Here is a 17,388-nt window from a genome sequence, read left to right on the forward strand (position 1 = left end):
TGATATGCTCCAGAGTGGCGTTATAGTCTCTGTGGGAAAGGTTGAGGAAGAAAAACTCCTGTGATCTCTTCAGCTAAGTAGATATGCTGAGATCTGATGGGATCACTGTGTACAAGTTGGTTCACATCTGGTCACTGAAGACACAACAGCTCAGGCAAACTTCAGGTTTGCTCGTTTTGTGGGGTGTTTTGTGCCTCTGTTTGGGTACTTTCCCTTTTAAAATGTGATAAATATACGTGTGAACTGATAAAACATTTATCATTTAAACAATCTTCACATGTAAAACTTAGTGACATTAACTTATATATATTATATTGTTCAACCATCAACTTTATCCAAGCCCAGATTTTCACATCACTCTTATCCAAGCTCAGTATCAAGTTGACTTTACCTCCAACTTCTAACCCATCCCTGGTAACCATAAATAAAATAAACACGGGCCTCTGTTAGGTTGGGGTGTCTGGAGAAACAAATGTAGTGGCACTATTTATGTATAAAAAAGAGCTTTCTGTATATTAAGAAAATAAATCTTATATCAAGAAAACATCTTAGCCCAGTCCAACTCAAGTGCACAGATTAATGCAAGCCAGGGCCCTCTTCAGACCAATGATGCAGAATACCGATGATGCAGAATATAGGAGGCGCACAAGCAATGTGGAACTAACATCAGGGGAAGTAAGAAATGAGAGCAGAAAGGGAAGATGATGTATCTTGACTTAAATACCCTGGACCAAAAATACTGAAAATCTTAGAATGGCGATATATTCTTTTTTTTTTAATCAAGCAATGAATTCTTATTGCCTCTAAATTACCTCACACTGTGGGATTCAGCACTACTGGAAAATACATGTAATTTAAATTCTTTCTGCCAATTTTGACATATCATTTTTGCCAGAGAGCTTATTTTGGTAAGAAGCCCTTTAAAATGATTTATCATATGAACTCTGGTTTTGCTTTTGGAATACGTATCTCATTAATTAAGAGGTTCAAGTCTCATTACTTCATGTCTGTCTTCACTAGATTACATAAACAGCGACTCTGTCATTACCAAATCACAGGCTATTTTTTAGATTTCTAAAGATCTAGATCTCACAGTTATCATTTAAATGAAGCATTGTAGAAGAGAAAGAGCAATTTGGAGCATTCCATTCTTTGCAATGCACTGAATAAATCTTTCCTGCTATTAGTATCTATTTTAATTTCTTTTTCCTGGTTTTGGTCATAGTTCAATAACATTCAGTATAAATTCTTATATGGTAACTAATTTGATATAGAAAACCCATTTTTTACACTGCCAAATTTATTGACAAAATAAAAACAAAAGCCTAAAAAACTTCCTTAGGAATCCACTATAAATCCAAATAAATAAATGCAGCATAGGTTATTTTTGACAGGCATATAACTTTTAGCTTCTGATCATTAGCTTTAGTAATCATTACCTTAGCTGAAGAAAAATAGGGCATTTATGAAACTGAAAATATATGAGCAACTAGTAAATCAAATATTGAGTTCAAAAAGTACAAGTTCTTTTAAATTAACTGAGTCCCCTCTTCCCTTAAAAGGAGCCAGAATCCCTAGTATTAATGCAACTCTTAAAAACCTTCATGGATGAAACCATGGACTAGAAGCTCAATATAAAATGATACAGGAACTTAATCTTTTAATGGGATGTTCAGTGGCCGATTTGGCTGACTTTATAACATGTTATCTAGTGATTTCCATGATTATTAAAACATGGCTTAACAATGGGTAGCATTTTCTTTACAGGTAGTCCCCAACTTATGATATATATGAGTTACAACCCCCCCACCCAGTTTATCATGTATTTTTACATATTATTATTGTTATTATTACATCTTGTATATAATAGATGAAATGTTGCAGGATGTAATTTGCTGATGTCACCACCCCTATAAATTTCTATGTAATGCTCCCAATCCTCAGAGAGACAAAGATCAAATTTATGAAGGTACCGATAATAAAAGGCAGTAATAATGAAAAAGGAAAAGGTATGTGACTTTTGCGAGAATCAACCAATGCCAGAATCAGTAGGCTGGAGCCCATTAGAAATAGCGGACAATCTGTACATTGTGAAACTTCAATTTTCCCAGAGGTTCCACATGTGGCAGGTAATATTTTGAGACATTAAATGTAGGTCTTCTTCTCCCTCTTCCTCCTTGTACTGCTTATCTTTTCCTGATCATTTAGATAATAATACAAAAAGGCAAAGTCAGGGCAGATACCCCAGAGAATTAAGAAGCCATTCATCAGTTTTAAGTTTCACAGTAGACTTTTTAAAGAACACAGAAGTAAAATTCTTGAATTCCTGCCTTTCTTTTGCAGTAGCACCCCCACCTTTTTTTTCATTTTATTTTTTAAACAGTTTTATTGGGGCACAATCCAAATCTATAATTCAATCATTCAACCACATCAAGAACTCTTCTACAATCATTACCACAGTCAACTTTAGAACATTTTATTGTTCTCCTTGTGCTCCTGTCATTAGCTCCCCTTATCCCACAACCTTCCTTCCCTACAACTTACCCTCAAAGGAACCGTTAATTCAGGAACTGTTTCTACAGATTCACGCATCCTTGATTTCATGTACTGGAAAACACACAACAATACGAAACAAGGAGTAAAAAAAACCTAACAGCAATAATAAAAGAAAATAGGGGGAAACCAGTTGGAAAGAAATAAGAAATTAATAAAAATTAGAGCAACTTTAATTGGGTCAGAAGGGAGATCAACTGACAGGGTGTTAAACTTTATCCTCGCTCCATCTTTCCTATTACACGTTCCCATGCACTCTGTATGGTAGCAAGTGGAAAGTGGGCTGAGCTTCAGAGAACGTAGAGAAGACTCGGTTTATAGTAGAAATCAGCGTACAAGGAAATGCGACTCCAAAGAGAGAACATCCGACCAATATTCAGAGAGAAGAGATCTTGTGACCATAAAAGGAAAGACGTAGACTGAATCAACCAGTGATAACAGATGCAGATGCAGCACGGCAGAAAATGATGCCCAAGACCAGAAGGCTTATGGCAACTGGACCAGAATCCTTCCCTTGCTAGCAACGCCATGCACGGTAAGTACACAGGGAGAGATCACTTGGGGAGAAGGGAAGGAAGAGCAGATTTCCAGCTGTTGTTAGGTGCCATTAAGTTGGTTCTGACCCATAGCGACCCTTTGCACAGCAGAATGCGACACTATGTGATCCTGTACCACCCTTGCGATTGTTCTCATGCCCGAGTGCATCCATGAAGCCACGGTGTCAATCCACGTTGCTGAGGACCTTCCTCTTTCTCACTGTCCCTCCACTTTACCAAGCATGACTTTACCAAAGACTGGTCTCTCCTGCCAGAATCGCAAAAGTATGTGAGACAAAGTCTCACCATCCTTGCTTTAAGGAGCACCCTGGCTTTACTTCTTCCAAGACAGATTTGTTTGTTCTTTTAGCAGTGCATGGCACTTTCAATATTCATCTCCTGTATCAATTCTTCTTTGGTCTTACTTATTCGATGTTTGACAATCAAGTGACATAACTTTGTTTGCTGAAAGTGAGATGGACTTGAAGCACTTGCTGATGAAGATTAAGGACTGCAGCCTTCAATAGGCTACAACTTAGGTTAAGACCAAAATCTTCACAACTGGACCAATAGTAACATCACGATAAATGGAGAAAAAGTTGAAGTTGTCAAGAATTTCGTCTTGCGTAGATCCACAATCAATGGTCATGAAAGCAGCACATGTTCATTTGTATATTTAAGATCATTCAGTACATGATAGCCAAGATAGAGAACCCTTGAACAATAGTAAAAGGAGTAATGACTCCCTGAGGGTGTGGGAGGAGGGCGCTGGGTGGAAGAGGAAAATAGGGAGCTGATAGCTTTGGTGACTGTATAACCTCACTCAATGGGATCGAACAACAGAATTGTATGTGAATGCGTATATTTGATTGTGGAAGATATGGTAAATATATTATTATTATTATTATAGGGAAAATGATAATAAGGGTTCCTGGGGGAGGGGATAGGGGAAGGGATGGGGGGGGGGAGGGAGAGGATAAAGGGAAGCTGTTATCAAGGAGTCTAAGAAGAAAGAAAATGTTTTGAAACTGAGTGTGGTAGCAATTGTACAATACTGCTTGATGTGACTGAAGCATGGAATGGTATGATATCTGTAAGAGCTCCCAATACAATGATTAAAAATTAAAAATAAAAAGAGATTAAAGGATGCATTTTCAGTAAATCTGCTGCCCAAGACCTCAACAAAGTATTTAAATTTAATTTTCAGCAAGGATATTACTGTTAGAACAAAGTTGCACTTGATCCAAGCCATGGTACTCTCCATTGTCTTATGTGAAAGTTAGACATTGAATAAGATTTCTAGAGCAAGTGGTTATTGAAAATGACCAAGTTTTAAAATAGAAACATTTGTGACAAAGGCCACAAAGCAGAAGTCATGTTCTAAGTTGCATTCAGTGATAGGGAATTATAACAGAACAAACCATTTTTATTTTCTAGATTTAGAATTTATGTCTGTAGAAATAGCATAAGCACTGCTTCATGTGGCTTCAGGGAAACCTAAAGTTTTACCTCGTAGATAAGCTAAAATTGCTTATCCAAGCAATTTGAAAGGATTTTCAAGATTAGAATGAGCAAGGAAGTAGGGGGAGGGAGTCCCCTTCAAATAAGTTTTCATTTATCATAAAATTTTAAATAGGCACTTGGATTATTATCATAGACATTCTAGAAGACTACATGGAAAATTACTTTCTCAATTGGGGCACATTATCTTGGGCAGATTAAACCTATGTTTCAAAGATCCTAATTTAGAAGTAAGCTTTCAAAAAGATAACAGTGTTAGTTATCATGTGCAAATAACCTGAAAACCACAAGGTTTCTTGATAAACTTACAATTTAAAATAGTGTTTCGGTGGTGGTGGTGGTGGAGGTGCTTTAACAGATACCTACACTTTATCCTGGATTGTAGGCTACAGTACAAATGTTTTTAATGGCCAGGAAGGTGTTGAGTGATTTTTTTCCTGAAAAGAGGGCACTAGGCCAAATACATTTGGGAACATATGTTCTAGCATTTCCTTGTATAAACTGTAAATAAAGTGATGAAGCACAGCAATAAGAATATTATTTTGCATGCAAATAACATAAGTTTTATACTATCAGCTCTTGATTCAGTCTTGTCTTTAGCTGAACATGGTAGGTATTCTCAATAACCTACACACTTATAGTTTTATTCTTAGGTGTGCTTCTGAGTCATGGGCCAGTTAACCATGTATAGCATGAGTCATTTGAAGTAGTAGCCATGAGAATCCATACTTAGTCATAAGTCAGAAATACTAATGGTGAATATCACTTAAAATGTTGTTAATATCAGGTTTTACAGTGGCTATTCATTTACCGAATCTCATGTGTATAGAAAGGTAAGAAGAAAATGGATTTGCATTATCTTTGTGATGTTGTTTTGAAACATTAAATCCTAAAAGCAAATCATTTACACTTCTATCTTAAGTAATTAATTTTTTGTTCCCACTTCTCACCAATTGACTAAGTGGAGCTGTAAGAGAGGATTTCTATCTTAGAAGGAACAAGTTAAAATTTGATTTGTTATCACAGCAAATAGGATTTGCCTCCAATGAGAAAACGATATATGTTGGTCTATATTTGTTAAAATGTTTATGAGCTTGCCTTCCACTGCTTTCTGTCAGTCTGTTGCACTGTAGTGGCTGTGTATTCTTGAAATGATGAAAATCCCAGGAGAGGTGTTCATGGGGGACAAGTTTCAGCACAACTTCTAGATTATGACAGACTATACAGAAAAAAACTGGCAACCCACTTCTGAAAATTAGCCAATTAAAAACCCTATGAATTACAATAGTGTCCAAATAGTACTGGAAAGTGAGCACTCCAGTTGGAAAAATACATGTTGGCTACAAAAATGGATTTAAAATGTCACTAGTTGTGGGGTGCATAGGACTGAGTAATGTTTTATTCATGGGGTTGCCATGAGGCAGAGCTGGTTCATTGGCAATTAACAACAGCAGCAAGATGTTTGCTTTATACAATGTTGTAATTTGGTCACAAGTAGGTATAAGAAATTTACAGACAAAACTGAGAACAAAAAAATTATGTACAGCAAAACTCTAGCAATATATTATCTAATAACAAAGGAAAAATGATTACCTTCTGGGTGAAAAAGAAAGCTGAGTAAAATATCTGAAGCATTGACCATATAACAACATTATTGTAAATGTCAATATTTATGGGTTGCTGTGAAGATGATTGTAAAAGAACAAGATCTCATAAAATGTTTGAAATAGACAGCCATTTTTTTATATCTTCATAATTTTAATCACTGGAAATCCAGGTTTCTCTTTTCTCCACAGATTTTTACTTAGTATGATGGTGAGTGCACCGGGTTATAAATAGGCATTCTAAGTATGATATATCTTAGACACTGAGAACATTCATAGAGTATTCCACTATGTTCCAGTAAACCTTCCTATGATTTATATGCTACTATCAATTGTGGGTTTGGAATGCACTGTAATAAATGGCTGGCTGATTCAAAACAGGGAGAAAATGTATCTGTCATTAGACAGACCTCTGATGGCGAATACTGGTGGTTAAGAATCTAAAAGATTTCCTCAACCTCTGAGCCCCATACTTGGAGCAGTGCGATCTGTGTGCCACACTGCCTGCTGGCACTGCTATTCTTGTGTTCCGATGCGCTTTCTTAGTTCAGCGGCAGCGTTTTCCAGCTGTTGGATGCTCCACTGCCACTGCCTTCTATTTGACCGAAGCTTGTTGACCTGACAGTGCAAACGCTTCAGAATTGCATCATATCTCTTATGTTGTACCTATTAAAAGAAGAATACAAATAAGCGAGGCTTGTGAAGGAAAAACTGTCAACAACTGTCCAGGATATTGTGACTACTCGGAAGAGGGAAACATATGATTATAAATTATTTACTGTAAATAATAATAAAAATAAACAGTAATTACATAATGACTATTTATTCAACACTTATTATATGTTAGATATTGTGCTAAGAGCTTTTTATAGATAATTAAATTCTCAAGCCTATTATGGTGCGTGTACTATTATTCCCATTTTTATGTGAAGAAACTGAAGATCAAAGTGTTCAAGGTTTCACAGCTACCAGGCGATGATATCTGGGACTTGAAGTCAAATGAAGCCTCCACCAGAGAGTGCCTGCTACTTCTCAGAGCAGTTCAAGCTTAGAGTGGTTGTGCCCTTTCCTGCACACTGAGGCTCACTGAAACACAGCGCACTCAAGCCCACTTCCCTGCCATAAAGTAGATCCATATTTATGTGAAGTCCGATGACGCTGGGAGGCAGTGAAGCAAAGAGGAAAGAACAAGGATTTTGGTGTCAGATGACAAGAGAGGAAAAAGGCAAAATACCCTGATATTATTATTCTTCCCTCTACAAAGGACTCTTTTTAAAAAATACTTTTCATGGAACTATCAGTCACATTTCACAAAACTCACTCTCTTAAGTGTACAATGCAATAGCTTTTTGTCTCAGAGTTTTGCAATCCCCAGTTTTAGAACATATTTCATCATCCCAGAAAGAAACCCAGTAGCCATTAGTAGTTACTTCTCATGCCTGCCCTCCCAACAACCTTAATATGTGTTCTCTATACATACATTTTCCTATTCTGGACATTTCCTATAAAAGGCATCATACAATAGATGGTCTTTTGTGAAAGCCTTCTCTAACTCCAGGAGATGTTTTTCTTTTAATTAATCATTTTATTAGGAGTTCTTATAGATATTATAATACTCCACATTTCAATAGATCAAGCATAATTGTACAAATGCTGCCACCATCCATTTAAATACACTTTCTTTCTTCTTGAACTCCTTGATATCCGATCCCCTTTATCCCTTCCCTCCCGCACCCTACCCCTCAGGAACCCTTATTTATTATTATATATCATTACTATTTGCCCTATCTTACACCATCCAATGCATTCATTCACCTGCATTTCTGTTATTCATTTCCCTAGAGTGGCATCATACACTCACTGCCCCTTATCCCCTCCCCTTCTTCCCAGACCCTCAGGCAATCATTACTCCTGTTACTATTTCTGAAGGGTTATCAATCTTGGCTTTCATGCATCTAGCACTCTTAATTATAAAATGAACATTCACAGGCCTAACAAGATTAATGAGGTGAAACAAAGATTATAATAGTAAGAGGTGGCGATATTAACTAAAGGATAGTTATGTGTTTCATTAATGCTATACTGCTCCCCAGATTTATCATCCCTTCTGTGTGGCCCTTCTGTGAAGCACTATCCCATTATCTGACAGGTGGGTTTGGGGCATCTACTTTGTCCATGCTCCTTCACGTCAATTTGATTGCTTGTTTATGAGCTTCTGGAACCTATCCCAGTTGACATCTCATGATCACACAGGTTGGTGTATCTTCCATGTTTAGTACACATAGGTACCGCATTATTGCTGTATGACTCTATCACATTTTATTTATCCCAGTTCATCAATGATGGACACTTGGGTTGCTTCCACTTTGGGATTATTAGGAAGAATGCTGCGACGAACATTTGTGTACAAGCTTTTGTGTGAACATTTTAATTTCCCTGGTCATATGATACCAGTTTAATCATTTGAGGAACTATCGGATTGTTTTACAAAATGTCTGTACCATTTTACATTCCCATCAGCAATATGCAAGAGTTCCTCTTTTTGATCAGAGCAAGCCTAGTGGATGTGCAGTGGTAACCCAGTGGGGTAGACCAGTCACCCTTAAGTTGCATAAGGGCTGGGGAACGTATCAGTTCATCATTACATCTATATTATAGAGAGTGATGTAGCAAATCGGTAAAGTGGTTCCTAAGTCATTTCAAATAATTCTGAATTTTCCAAAACATAATTTATCAAGATTACTGCAACAGAGATTTACCAAATGTCAATTTGCAACCTAAGGGAGCCACAGGGAGCCATGATTTTGAGTTTCTGGGGCTCTAAGATCCTGTTCCTGGCCTGTCTCCTTTTCTCTAGGAGCTTCAGCTTTTTTTATTGAGACTCAGTGTATCCTGGAGGGCAAACTTCCCTCCCCCCACCCCACCCCTGCTATATAGGTTCCCCTCACTGCCCCAGATCCCCTTTCAGCTCTTATGAAATCATTTATATTTCTTTATGATGACTTTTTTCAGAATGGTGAAGACTGTGGACTCGTTTTCAGAATGTTTTAAATGCATAAAATAAAGCATGTAAGATTACAAAGGAAACCAATTATACTGAAACAGTTCTGCAGCAGCAGCAGGGGACCTGAGACAGAGACAAATCCACATCCTCCAAAAACTGCTGTGAAAACATGTCACCCAAAACTTCATATAAATTGAGATAGGCTTTCTATATAATTTTACCTTTTTATTACTTCTACAAATTCAGATAAGTCATACAATTTAGTGAACAAAGCCTAAAACATTAATATGTTGGCAAAACAGAAAGTTACTTTAAAAGGATAGGATTAAAAATCAATGAGCATAAACTAAGATTTGTCATGATAAATAATGCAACTATATTCAAAAGATGATCGCTTAAAATATATTGGGTATATTCAGGAGACTACACATCTAAAAATATACCTCTTGGATGTATGTGATGAAATATACTAATAATACACCCATGAAGATGACAAGGACTGGGTTATATTTAATTCTGTTATACATAAGATCATCAGAAGTTAGAGCTGACTTAATGGAAACTAAAATTAATAATCATCACTCATTCTTATATTAATGTTCTTAGAACAAATTTTTTGTTAGTTGATAATTTGAGAATTTGTAAACTAGTTTGGTTCTCTTTTTAAATATTTTATTGGGACACCCTTCACATGTCTTACCATTTAAGTGTTCAATCACATTGGGAAGAGCTGTTCAGTCATCACCACCATCAATCTCAGAACATGTTCTTTCTGCACTCACTTTTGTTATCACCCTCCCCTGCCCCAGGCCTAGACCATTATCAATCCAGTTACTGTCAAAGAACTGTAGTTGTTCTTTGGGGGTTGTAGAAAATGGATGGACTTCCATCCCTTAGATCATTAATTCAATGAGAAATTAAATGGCTCTCCTTGGCAGGAAGGGAGCACCCAGTTACTTAAGTACAATGTCCCCTCACAGTAACGCCATTGGATTGTTTGAAGAGACACTTATTAATAAGACATTACTACTGCTAGCTCGGCAGAAGTAAAACTACAGAGAAATTGTTGTTAGGAGCCAGTTAGTCTGTTCTGATGAGTCTTTATGTTTTCATTTTTCCTGATTAAAATCTGAATGGGAAAATTGATCAAATATAGGGTGATATTTTAAGAACGCAAAAGGTAATTTCACCAGCAATGTAGGAGAGTTCCACTTGCCCCACAGCCCTGGCAACATTTGCTCTTCCTGCTCACTGTAACTTCAGTCAGTCATTCTACTGCATGTGAAACGGTCTTTCATTGTGCCTTTACTTTTCATTTCCCTGAATGCTGAAAATACTCTTATGCATTTATTGTAAGCCTAATACCTTCTTTTGTAAAGTCTCTTACTCATTTAAGAAAATGGTTTTATATATCTTATTAATTAGATGTAAGAGTTCCTTTTTATTATTGTGGTAGATATGTATATAATTGTTATATATATATAATAATTGTCAAAACAGGCATCTGACAAAAGACTTGTATTCAGTGTATAAAAAGTTCATATACAAGTTATTTTTCAGATGTAAAAGGGTAAGTAAAAAAAGTATGCTACAAAATTATTAAACAAAAATATAAAAACGTGAAGTTATTGTTTTTCAATATATTCTCTGGCAGCATGAGGGGCACTGAAGAAGAGGGAGGCCCTAAAGGAGAGGGTTGACACAGCGGCAACAGTGAGCTCAAACGCAGAACCACGGTGAGGAAGGGACACGTCCAGGCAGTGTCTCATTGTGCTGTGCGTAAGGCCACGCTGAGTCAGAACCAACTGATGGCCCCTAACAACAAGTCAACACACCTTTAAGGCAGTCTTTCCATCTCTCCAACCCTTTCCCAATAAATCTACACTCTTCACTTTACACCACCTCAGGACAGCAGCTTTCACATCCCCAAGGGAATTAAATCTCTCCCCTTTAAATGTCCTTAGAATTAGGGAACAAAAACTCCATGAAAGTGATGTCAGGGCTCTAGGGTAGGTGGGGTGAGTTTTCCTTATGAAAGTCTCATATGCCAACTCTTGTTTCCCTCAAAGAATGGATGAACTAGTACATTGCCATGATGGAAAATACTTCCTTGGTGCAAGTGTCCTGTCTGTTTTTCCCCTCACCCATGCATTTCTATTTTCTTAAAATGGGTTTACAATGTGCCCCTCGCATAGTCCTGTGTCCTACAAGAAAGCTCAAAATGACTACTGTGGAGTCCCAAATGACAGCTGCCATAGCCTGCAGAACTGGCTGTTCTCCTCTGCATTGACCTGGCCCAGCAGATGCCCTGGGGAACCACTATTTTGACCGGTGCCTTTTTTGAATGCTCTCTAATGGATTCAGACAAGTGTATTACTGAGAGAGCCTATAGGTAGTCATCTGGTGATCATAAAGACATGTCTAAAAATGGGTGCATAAGCAAATGTGGTGAAGAAAGCTGATGAAGCCCGGCTATCAAAAGATATAGCATCTGGGGTCTTAAAGACTTGAAGGTAAACAAGCGGCCATCTAGCTCAGAAGCAACAAAGCCCACATGGAAGAAGCCCACCAGCCTGTGTGAGCCTGAAGTATTGAAGGGATCAGGTATCAAGCATCAAAGAACAAAAAATCACATCATTGTGTGCTCACTTTCCCAATAGGATCGCTGAAGACAAATGGGTGCATAAGCAAATGCGGTGAAGAAAGCTGATGGTGTCCGGTTATCAAAAGATATAATGTCTGGGGTCTTAAAGGCTTGAAGATACACAAGTGGCCATCTAGCTCAGAAGCAACAAAGCCCACATGGAAGCACACCAGCCTGTGTGACCACGAGGTGTCGAAGAGATAAGGTATCAAGCATCAAAGAACAAAAAATCTTATTATTGTGAATGGAGGGGTGCAGATTGGGAACCCAAAGCCCATCTATAGGTAACTGGACATCCCCTTATAGAAGGGTCGCAGGGAGGAGATGAACCAGTCAGGGTGCAATGTAGCAACAATGAAGCATACAACTTTCCTTTAGTTCCTAAATGTTTCCTCCCCACCCCACCCCCCACTATCATGATCCCAATTTTACGTTACAAATCTGGCTAGACCAGAGAATATACACTGGTACAGATAGGATCTGGAAACAAAGAGAATCCAGGACGGATGATCCCTTCAGGGCCAGTGCTGAGAGTGGTGATACCTGAAGGGTGGAGGGAGGATGGGGTGGAAAAGGGGAACTGATTGCAAGGATCTACATATTACCTCCTCCCTTGGAGATGGACAACAGAAAAGTGGGTGAGGGGAGATGTCAGACAATATAAGATATGACAAAGTAATAATTTATAATTATCACGGGTTCATGAGGAAGGGGGAGCGCGGAGGTAGGGAGAAAAATGAGGATCTGATGCCAAGGGCTTAAGTGGAGAGCAAATGTTTTGAGAATGATGAGGCACTGAAGATACAAATGTGCTTTACACAATTGATGTATGTATGGATTGTGATAAGAGTCATATGAGCCCCCATTCAATTGATTTTTTAAAAAGAAATACTTCACAACATTTAATTACAAAAATAAATTAAGACATGTCTAAGCATGTTTTGTTTGGAATAAATCTATGCATTATCAATTGAAACCCTGGCAACAATACTTTTTGAATTATTCTCATGTTTTGGAAATATTTTCCCCAAGCTATGATTTAACCTTTTCATTTTCTTAAAATGATCTTTTGAATAATACCTATTTTAAAACTTTAAGACCAATATATTAAAATTTCCCTTTAGTATATATTTTATTTAGAGAAATCTTTGCTTAGCCTAACATAATGAAGATGGTTTGCTATTTTTTCTAGAAATTTTATAGTTTTATACCTATGGTTCATTTCAAATGAAGTGTTATATATGTTGTCGAGTAGGGATAATAGTTCAGTGTGTCCATAGAGATGTCCATTTGATCCAGTTCCACTTGCTGATAGGACTTGTTTTACTGGATTAGCCAACAACTCTGCAAAACTGAACGGCTGAGTGATTTCTGAATTCTATTCTGTTGCATTGAGCTTTATGTTTATTCTTTTTTTTTAATTAATAAATCTTTTTATTGGGGCTCATACAACTCTTATCACAATCCATACATGTATCAATTGAGTAAAGCACCCTTATACATTCATTGTCCTCGTCATTCTCAAAATTCGCCTTCCACTTGGGTTCCTGGAATCAGCTCATTTTTCTTTTTTTCCCTCCCCCGCCCTCCCCGCTCCCCCCTGCCCCCTTAAGAGTTTATAAATTATTATTTTATCTTATCTTACACTGCTCGGCGTCTCCCTTCACCCACCTTCCCATTGCCCATCCCCCAGAGAGGAGGTTACACATGGATCCCCAAGATCGGTTCTCCCTTTCTACACCCCCTTCCCTCCCGGTCGCCACTCTCACTGCTGGTCCTGAGGGGTTCATCCGTCCTAGATTCCCTCTTTTGCCAATGGTACAGTTTCTTGATGATACCTTTATAATCTACCCGAATATCAAAAAGTATTATAAATGTATTCTTTTTCAAGATTGTTTTGGCTATACTAAATAATTGGTATTTTCAGATGTTTTGTAATATGTTTGATCATTTTTTACAAGAAATACCATCTAAGATATTTATGGATGGTACTGAACATTTGTGGGGGAGAATTGTTACTTTTAAAATACCAAGCTTTATTAATGGTGATGTGATGGTTAAGATTATGTGTCAACTTGATTAGGACACTGTTCTCGGTAGCTTGGTAAACATTAGATCATCTTCCTCTATTTTGTGATCTGGTGTGAGTTGCTAATCAGTTGAAAGGGCAGTGCTTTGGAGGAACAGCCTCAATCCAATATATAGATCCTCTGACAGTCCTGATGGCTCACTTCTCCGGATCCTGTATTTGCCGCAGCATGCTCTGCATGCTGGGGCTTTGGATGTGGGCCAGCAGCATGCTACCTGACTTACAGATACTTTTTTATCAGCTCCTGGAATTGCACCATCCAGTAACCGGCAGCTTGACTGCAGAGTTTGGGTTCATCAGTCCATGCCAGCACATGAGACAAGAGAAGCCTCCGCCAGCTTCTGACTCACACATTGGGGATTTGCCAGCCTCCACCCCTGTTTGAACCATTTCCTAGAAATAACTGTCTTCATAGATGCTTACATACATGCTTCACTGATTTTGCTCCTCTAGAGAACTCAAAAGAAGACTTTTGGTAGCAAGAACAGTTGTAGAACAAAATCTTTCTAAATTAATGTTCAAATCTTACATTCACTGATGAGGCTGCTTCCAGTAGTAAAGAAGGTACCAATAATTCTTGGCATGAGGTGGCAATAGCAATATGCAAAATATCACGACCAAGAAAGTACTTATTTGTGAGGGACAAGGCTATATGTGATTGCATATTTGATACTTTTCTTTAATTCTGTCACAATGGGAAGTATACAGAAGCTGGTTGGCTGATCTCACTTTCAAAAGACAAAGTGGTGAAATAAAAGGATGAACTCAAGATACAGCTCAATGCAACTGAAGGCACCACTTTTGCATTGAAAACAAAGCCCCATTTCTTGCAGTAACAGAGTTGATCTTGCTGAAAAACAGACCCAGAATCTTCTTGTAAGGATGGGTGAATTGGATTCCCAACCTCAAATGGTGACTGAAGTTTGACTGAAGGCATGAGTAGAAAGAAATGAGGTTGTGAACATGAAGAAAGGACAGAAAATGAGCCCCTAAATCACGTACATCAAGTCAACAATTCCAGCCCTTACTTTCACTGGAAGAGATTCTTCCAGCTTTGCTTGCTAAACCACCCTCACGGGTAATAGTAGTATCCCTCCCACCCTCCTGCGATGAGAGCATCCCCGGTAGGTCTTACAAGTCTACGTCTGAGCCCTCACCTGTGGCAGGGTCTGGGGCATTGCCTATGGCTAGTGCCTTACAAGGTATTGCTGGGAATTTCCAGGACCCATTGCCATCTCCCACTTTCACGTCTAAATCTTTAACTAGACTTAAGCCCCACTGAGTTCCCAAAGGCAAAGTCTAAAGTGTGATTCATGAGGAGACACTCCACACTCAAAAGGAACTGCTTGATTTTCTAATTCATACAAACAGAAACCTAGGAAATAGATGGCTATTAAGGGGTTGAGATCATGATGTGAGAAACATGAAAGGGGCCCACTAAGCACAGATTCCCTATTCAAGATTTCAGCTTAAGAGGTTAGAAAAGGATTTTTCCGTTTACTTGAATAGTTTCCTGATACATGGATTAGGCATTAAATCAGGTTGAAATGCTAGAACTGTCTTGGTGCACTGTAGAAGATATTCAACGGCTTACAGAAATTGTTATGCTAAAATAGATTTTTCAGATTTGTACACAGACCCACTCATGGAATAGCCAGAGGACAAAAGTGAGAAATGTGTGAAGGGAACCCCAGCATCCTCGAAGACTGCTGTGACTTTTATGTAAAATAGATTAGACTGTGGGGACTTTCTTAACTGAATTAAGACACCTAACTGCAATAGGGCTGACTGGATAGGTGACCAGACGTCCGATTTTTAACAATTTGTCCCGTGTCGTTTTAAAACAGTACCGAGGTTTGGAAAGAATGCCTGGCAGGCTCGGGTATACAGTGTTGGGCTGCCCGGTGGCTGTTTCGCCAGGATGTGCATTTTATCAGTGGTGTCCCGCTTTACCAATGTGACATTCTGGTCACCTCATCAGTGAAGAGCAAAGTTACGATAAGGTGGACATGGTTACAATGTCAGACAGTCAAAACAGGCATCAGAAGAACCTGAACTGTACAGACCTTTGGTATTGGTTTCATGGGCGTGGGGTCCTTCGGAGCGTAGTAGATGGAATCCACCAACCACACGGGGAAATCCTAGTTCAGGTGAATGGCAGTCTGAGTTAAATTATAGAATAGAGAAGCGTGGTCTGTCCATTATTCCTATAGTTGAATCAATTTAGACCCTCAGCCCCTCTGGGTCCATGGTCAAAATACATCTACTGTTCATCTTTCTTTCAATCTTCTATAAAGGGGTCTATGGCTTCTGACTAGAATGTTCGTTAGGGATCAGAATCAGATTTGGGGGTGGAATTATTGGACATTGGTTCTGAACTAATAAGGTCTACCAGTCAGAGTAGGAGTGTACAGTGGTCGGTAATTAATGCAGTGGTTAGGAAATTAATACAGTCTGTCTCACAGGGTGTCTAGTGGACCTACCAGAACCTACCATGTGATTTTCCCAGTTTCAGAATGAATATGGTAATTGGAATACTTAGCAAATGCTACAATTTGCATCCCCCACCCCCACCTGCTGCCCCAATTAGATCATTGGCATGTGGTGTATGAGTATTATATTAGGACAAGTCAAATGAGAGTCATTAGAACAACTCTTTCCTAGGAAATTAGTTGACTAAAAGCAATACCATATTCATGGAAGGATTGCAGAGATTAGTGACACCATCAAGGACCTGAAAGCTGCACGGGCGATGATTCCCACTACATTGCCATTCAGTGTTCCTATTGGCCTGCGCAAAAAAAATGGGTAGGTCTTAAGAGAATGACAGTGTATTATTATAAACCTACCTAGGAGGTGACTCTTACTGCAGCTTCTGTTCCAGATGTGGTTTTGTTGCTTGAGCAAATTAATATAGCTCTTCATATTTTGTATGCAGCGAATGCCTTTTCCTTGATTCTGATTTCAAAGGAATGCCAGTTTGTTTGCCATCAGCTGACAAGACTAACAATACATGGATACCGTCCCACCTGAAAGGAGGCCTGGAGGCACTGTTAGGAATGCTTTGGATTACTCACTTCAAGAACAATGGTTCAAATCCACTACCATGGGAGAAAGATGAGGCTATCTGCTTCCATAAAGATTTGCAGCCTCGGAAACCCTGTACAGGGTCACTCCGATTCAGAATTAACGTGATGGCAGTGGGTATCCTGGATCCCACCTCAGAGGTATATCAATTTTCCAAACTCAATGAAACAAACAAAGGCATTAAGGTGATTCTGACACATCACAACCCTACGATCAACCCTCTAGAAGTGTGTTGTAATTTAATCCTCATGACTCCCTACTAAGTATGATGGTCCTTCCTGGTGACATGTTCAGAGTATGCCAGATGTTAGAAATGAAAATTGCTAAATGCTAAACGGACTACTTTGCTG

At 38.5% G+C, this 17,388-nt stretch overlaps 1 protein-coding gene across 7 annotated transcripts in view; it reads right to left on the minus strand.

The window, feature by feature from the left end:
• Nucleotides 1–1,469: 1,469 nt before the first annotated feature.
• Nucleotides 1,470–17,388, minus strand: part of CCDC122 (coiled-coil domain containing 122) — a 51,884-nt gene continuing 35,965 nt past the window's right edge. For 6 of the 7 annotated variants that reach the window (XM_075563037.1, XM_075563033.1, XM_075563034.1 and 3 more), the window contains one exon: nt 1,470–6,880. In XM_075563037.1, coding sequence (XP_075419152.1) covers nt 6,731–6,880 — 150 coding nt within the window. In that variant the 3' untranslated portion in view covers nt 1,470–6,730. The remainder of the gene's footprint in view (nt 6,881–17,388) is intronic. The other variant, XM_075563032.1, reaches the window with a different exon arrangement.

This window comes from Tenrec ecaudatus, chromosome 11, assembly GCF_050624435.1.
Source record: "Tenrec ecaudatus isolate mTenEca1 chromosome 11, mTenEca1.hap1, whole genome shotgun sequence".
Classification (NCBI taxonomy): domain Eukaryota; kingdom Metazoa; phylum Chordata; class Mammalia; order Afrosoricida; family Tenrecidae; genus Tenrec; species Tenrec ecaudatus.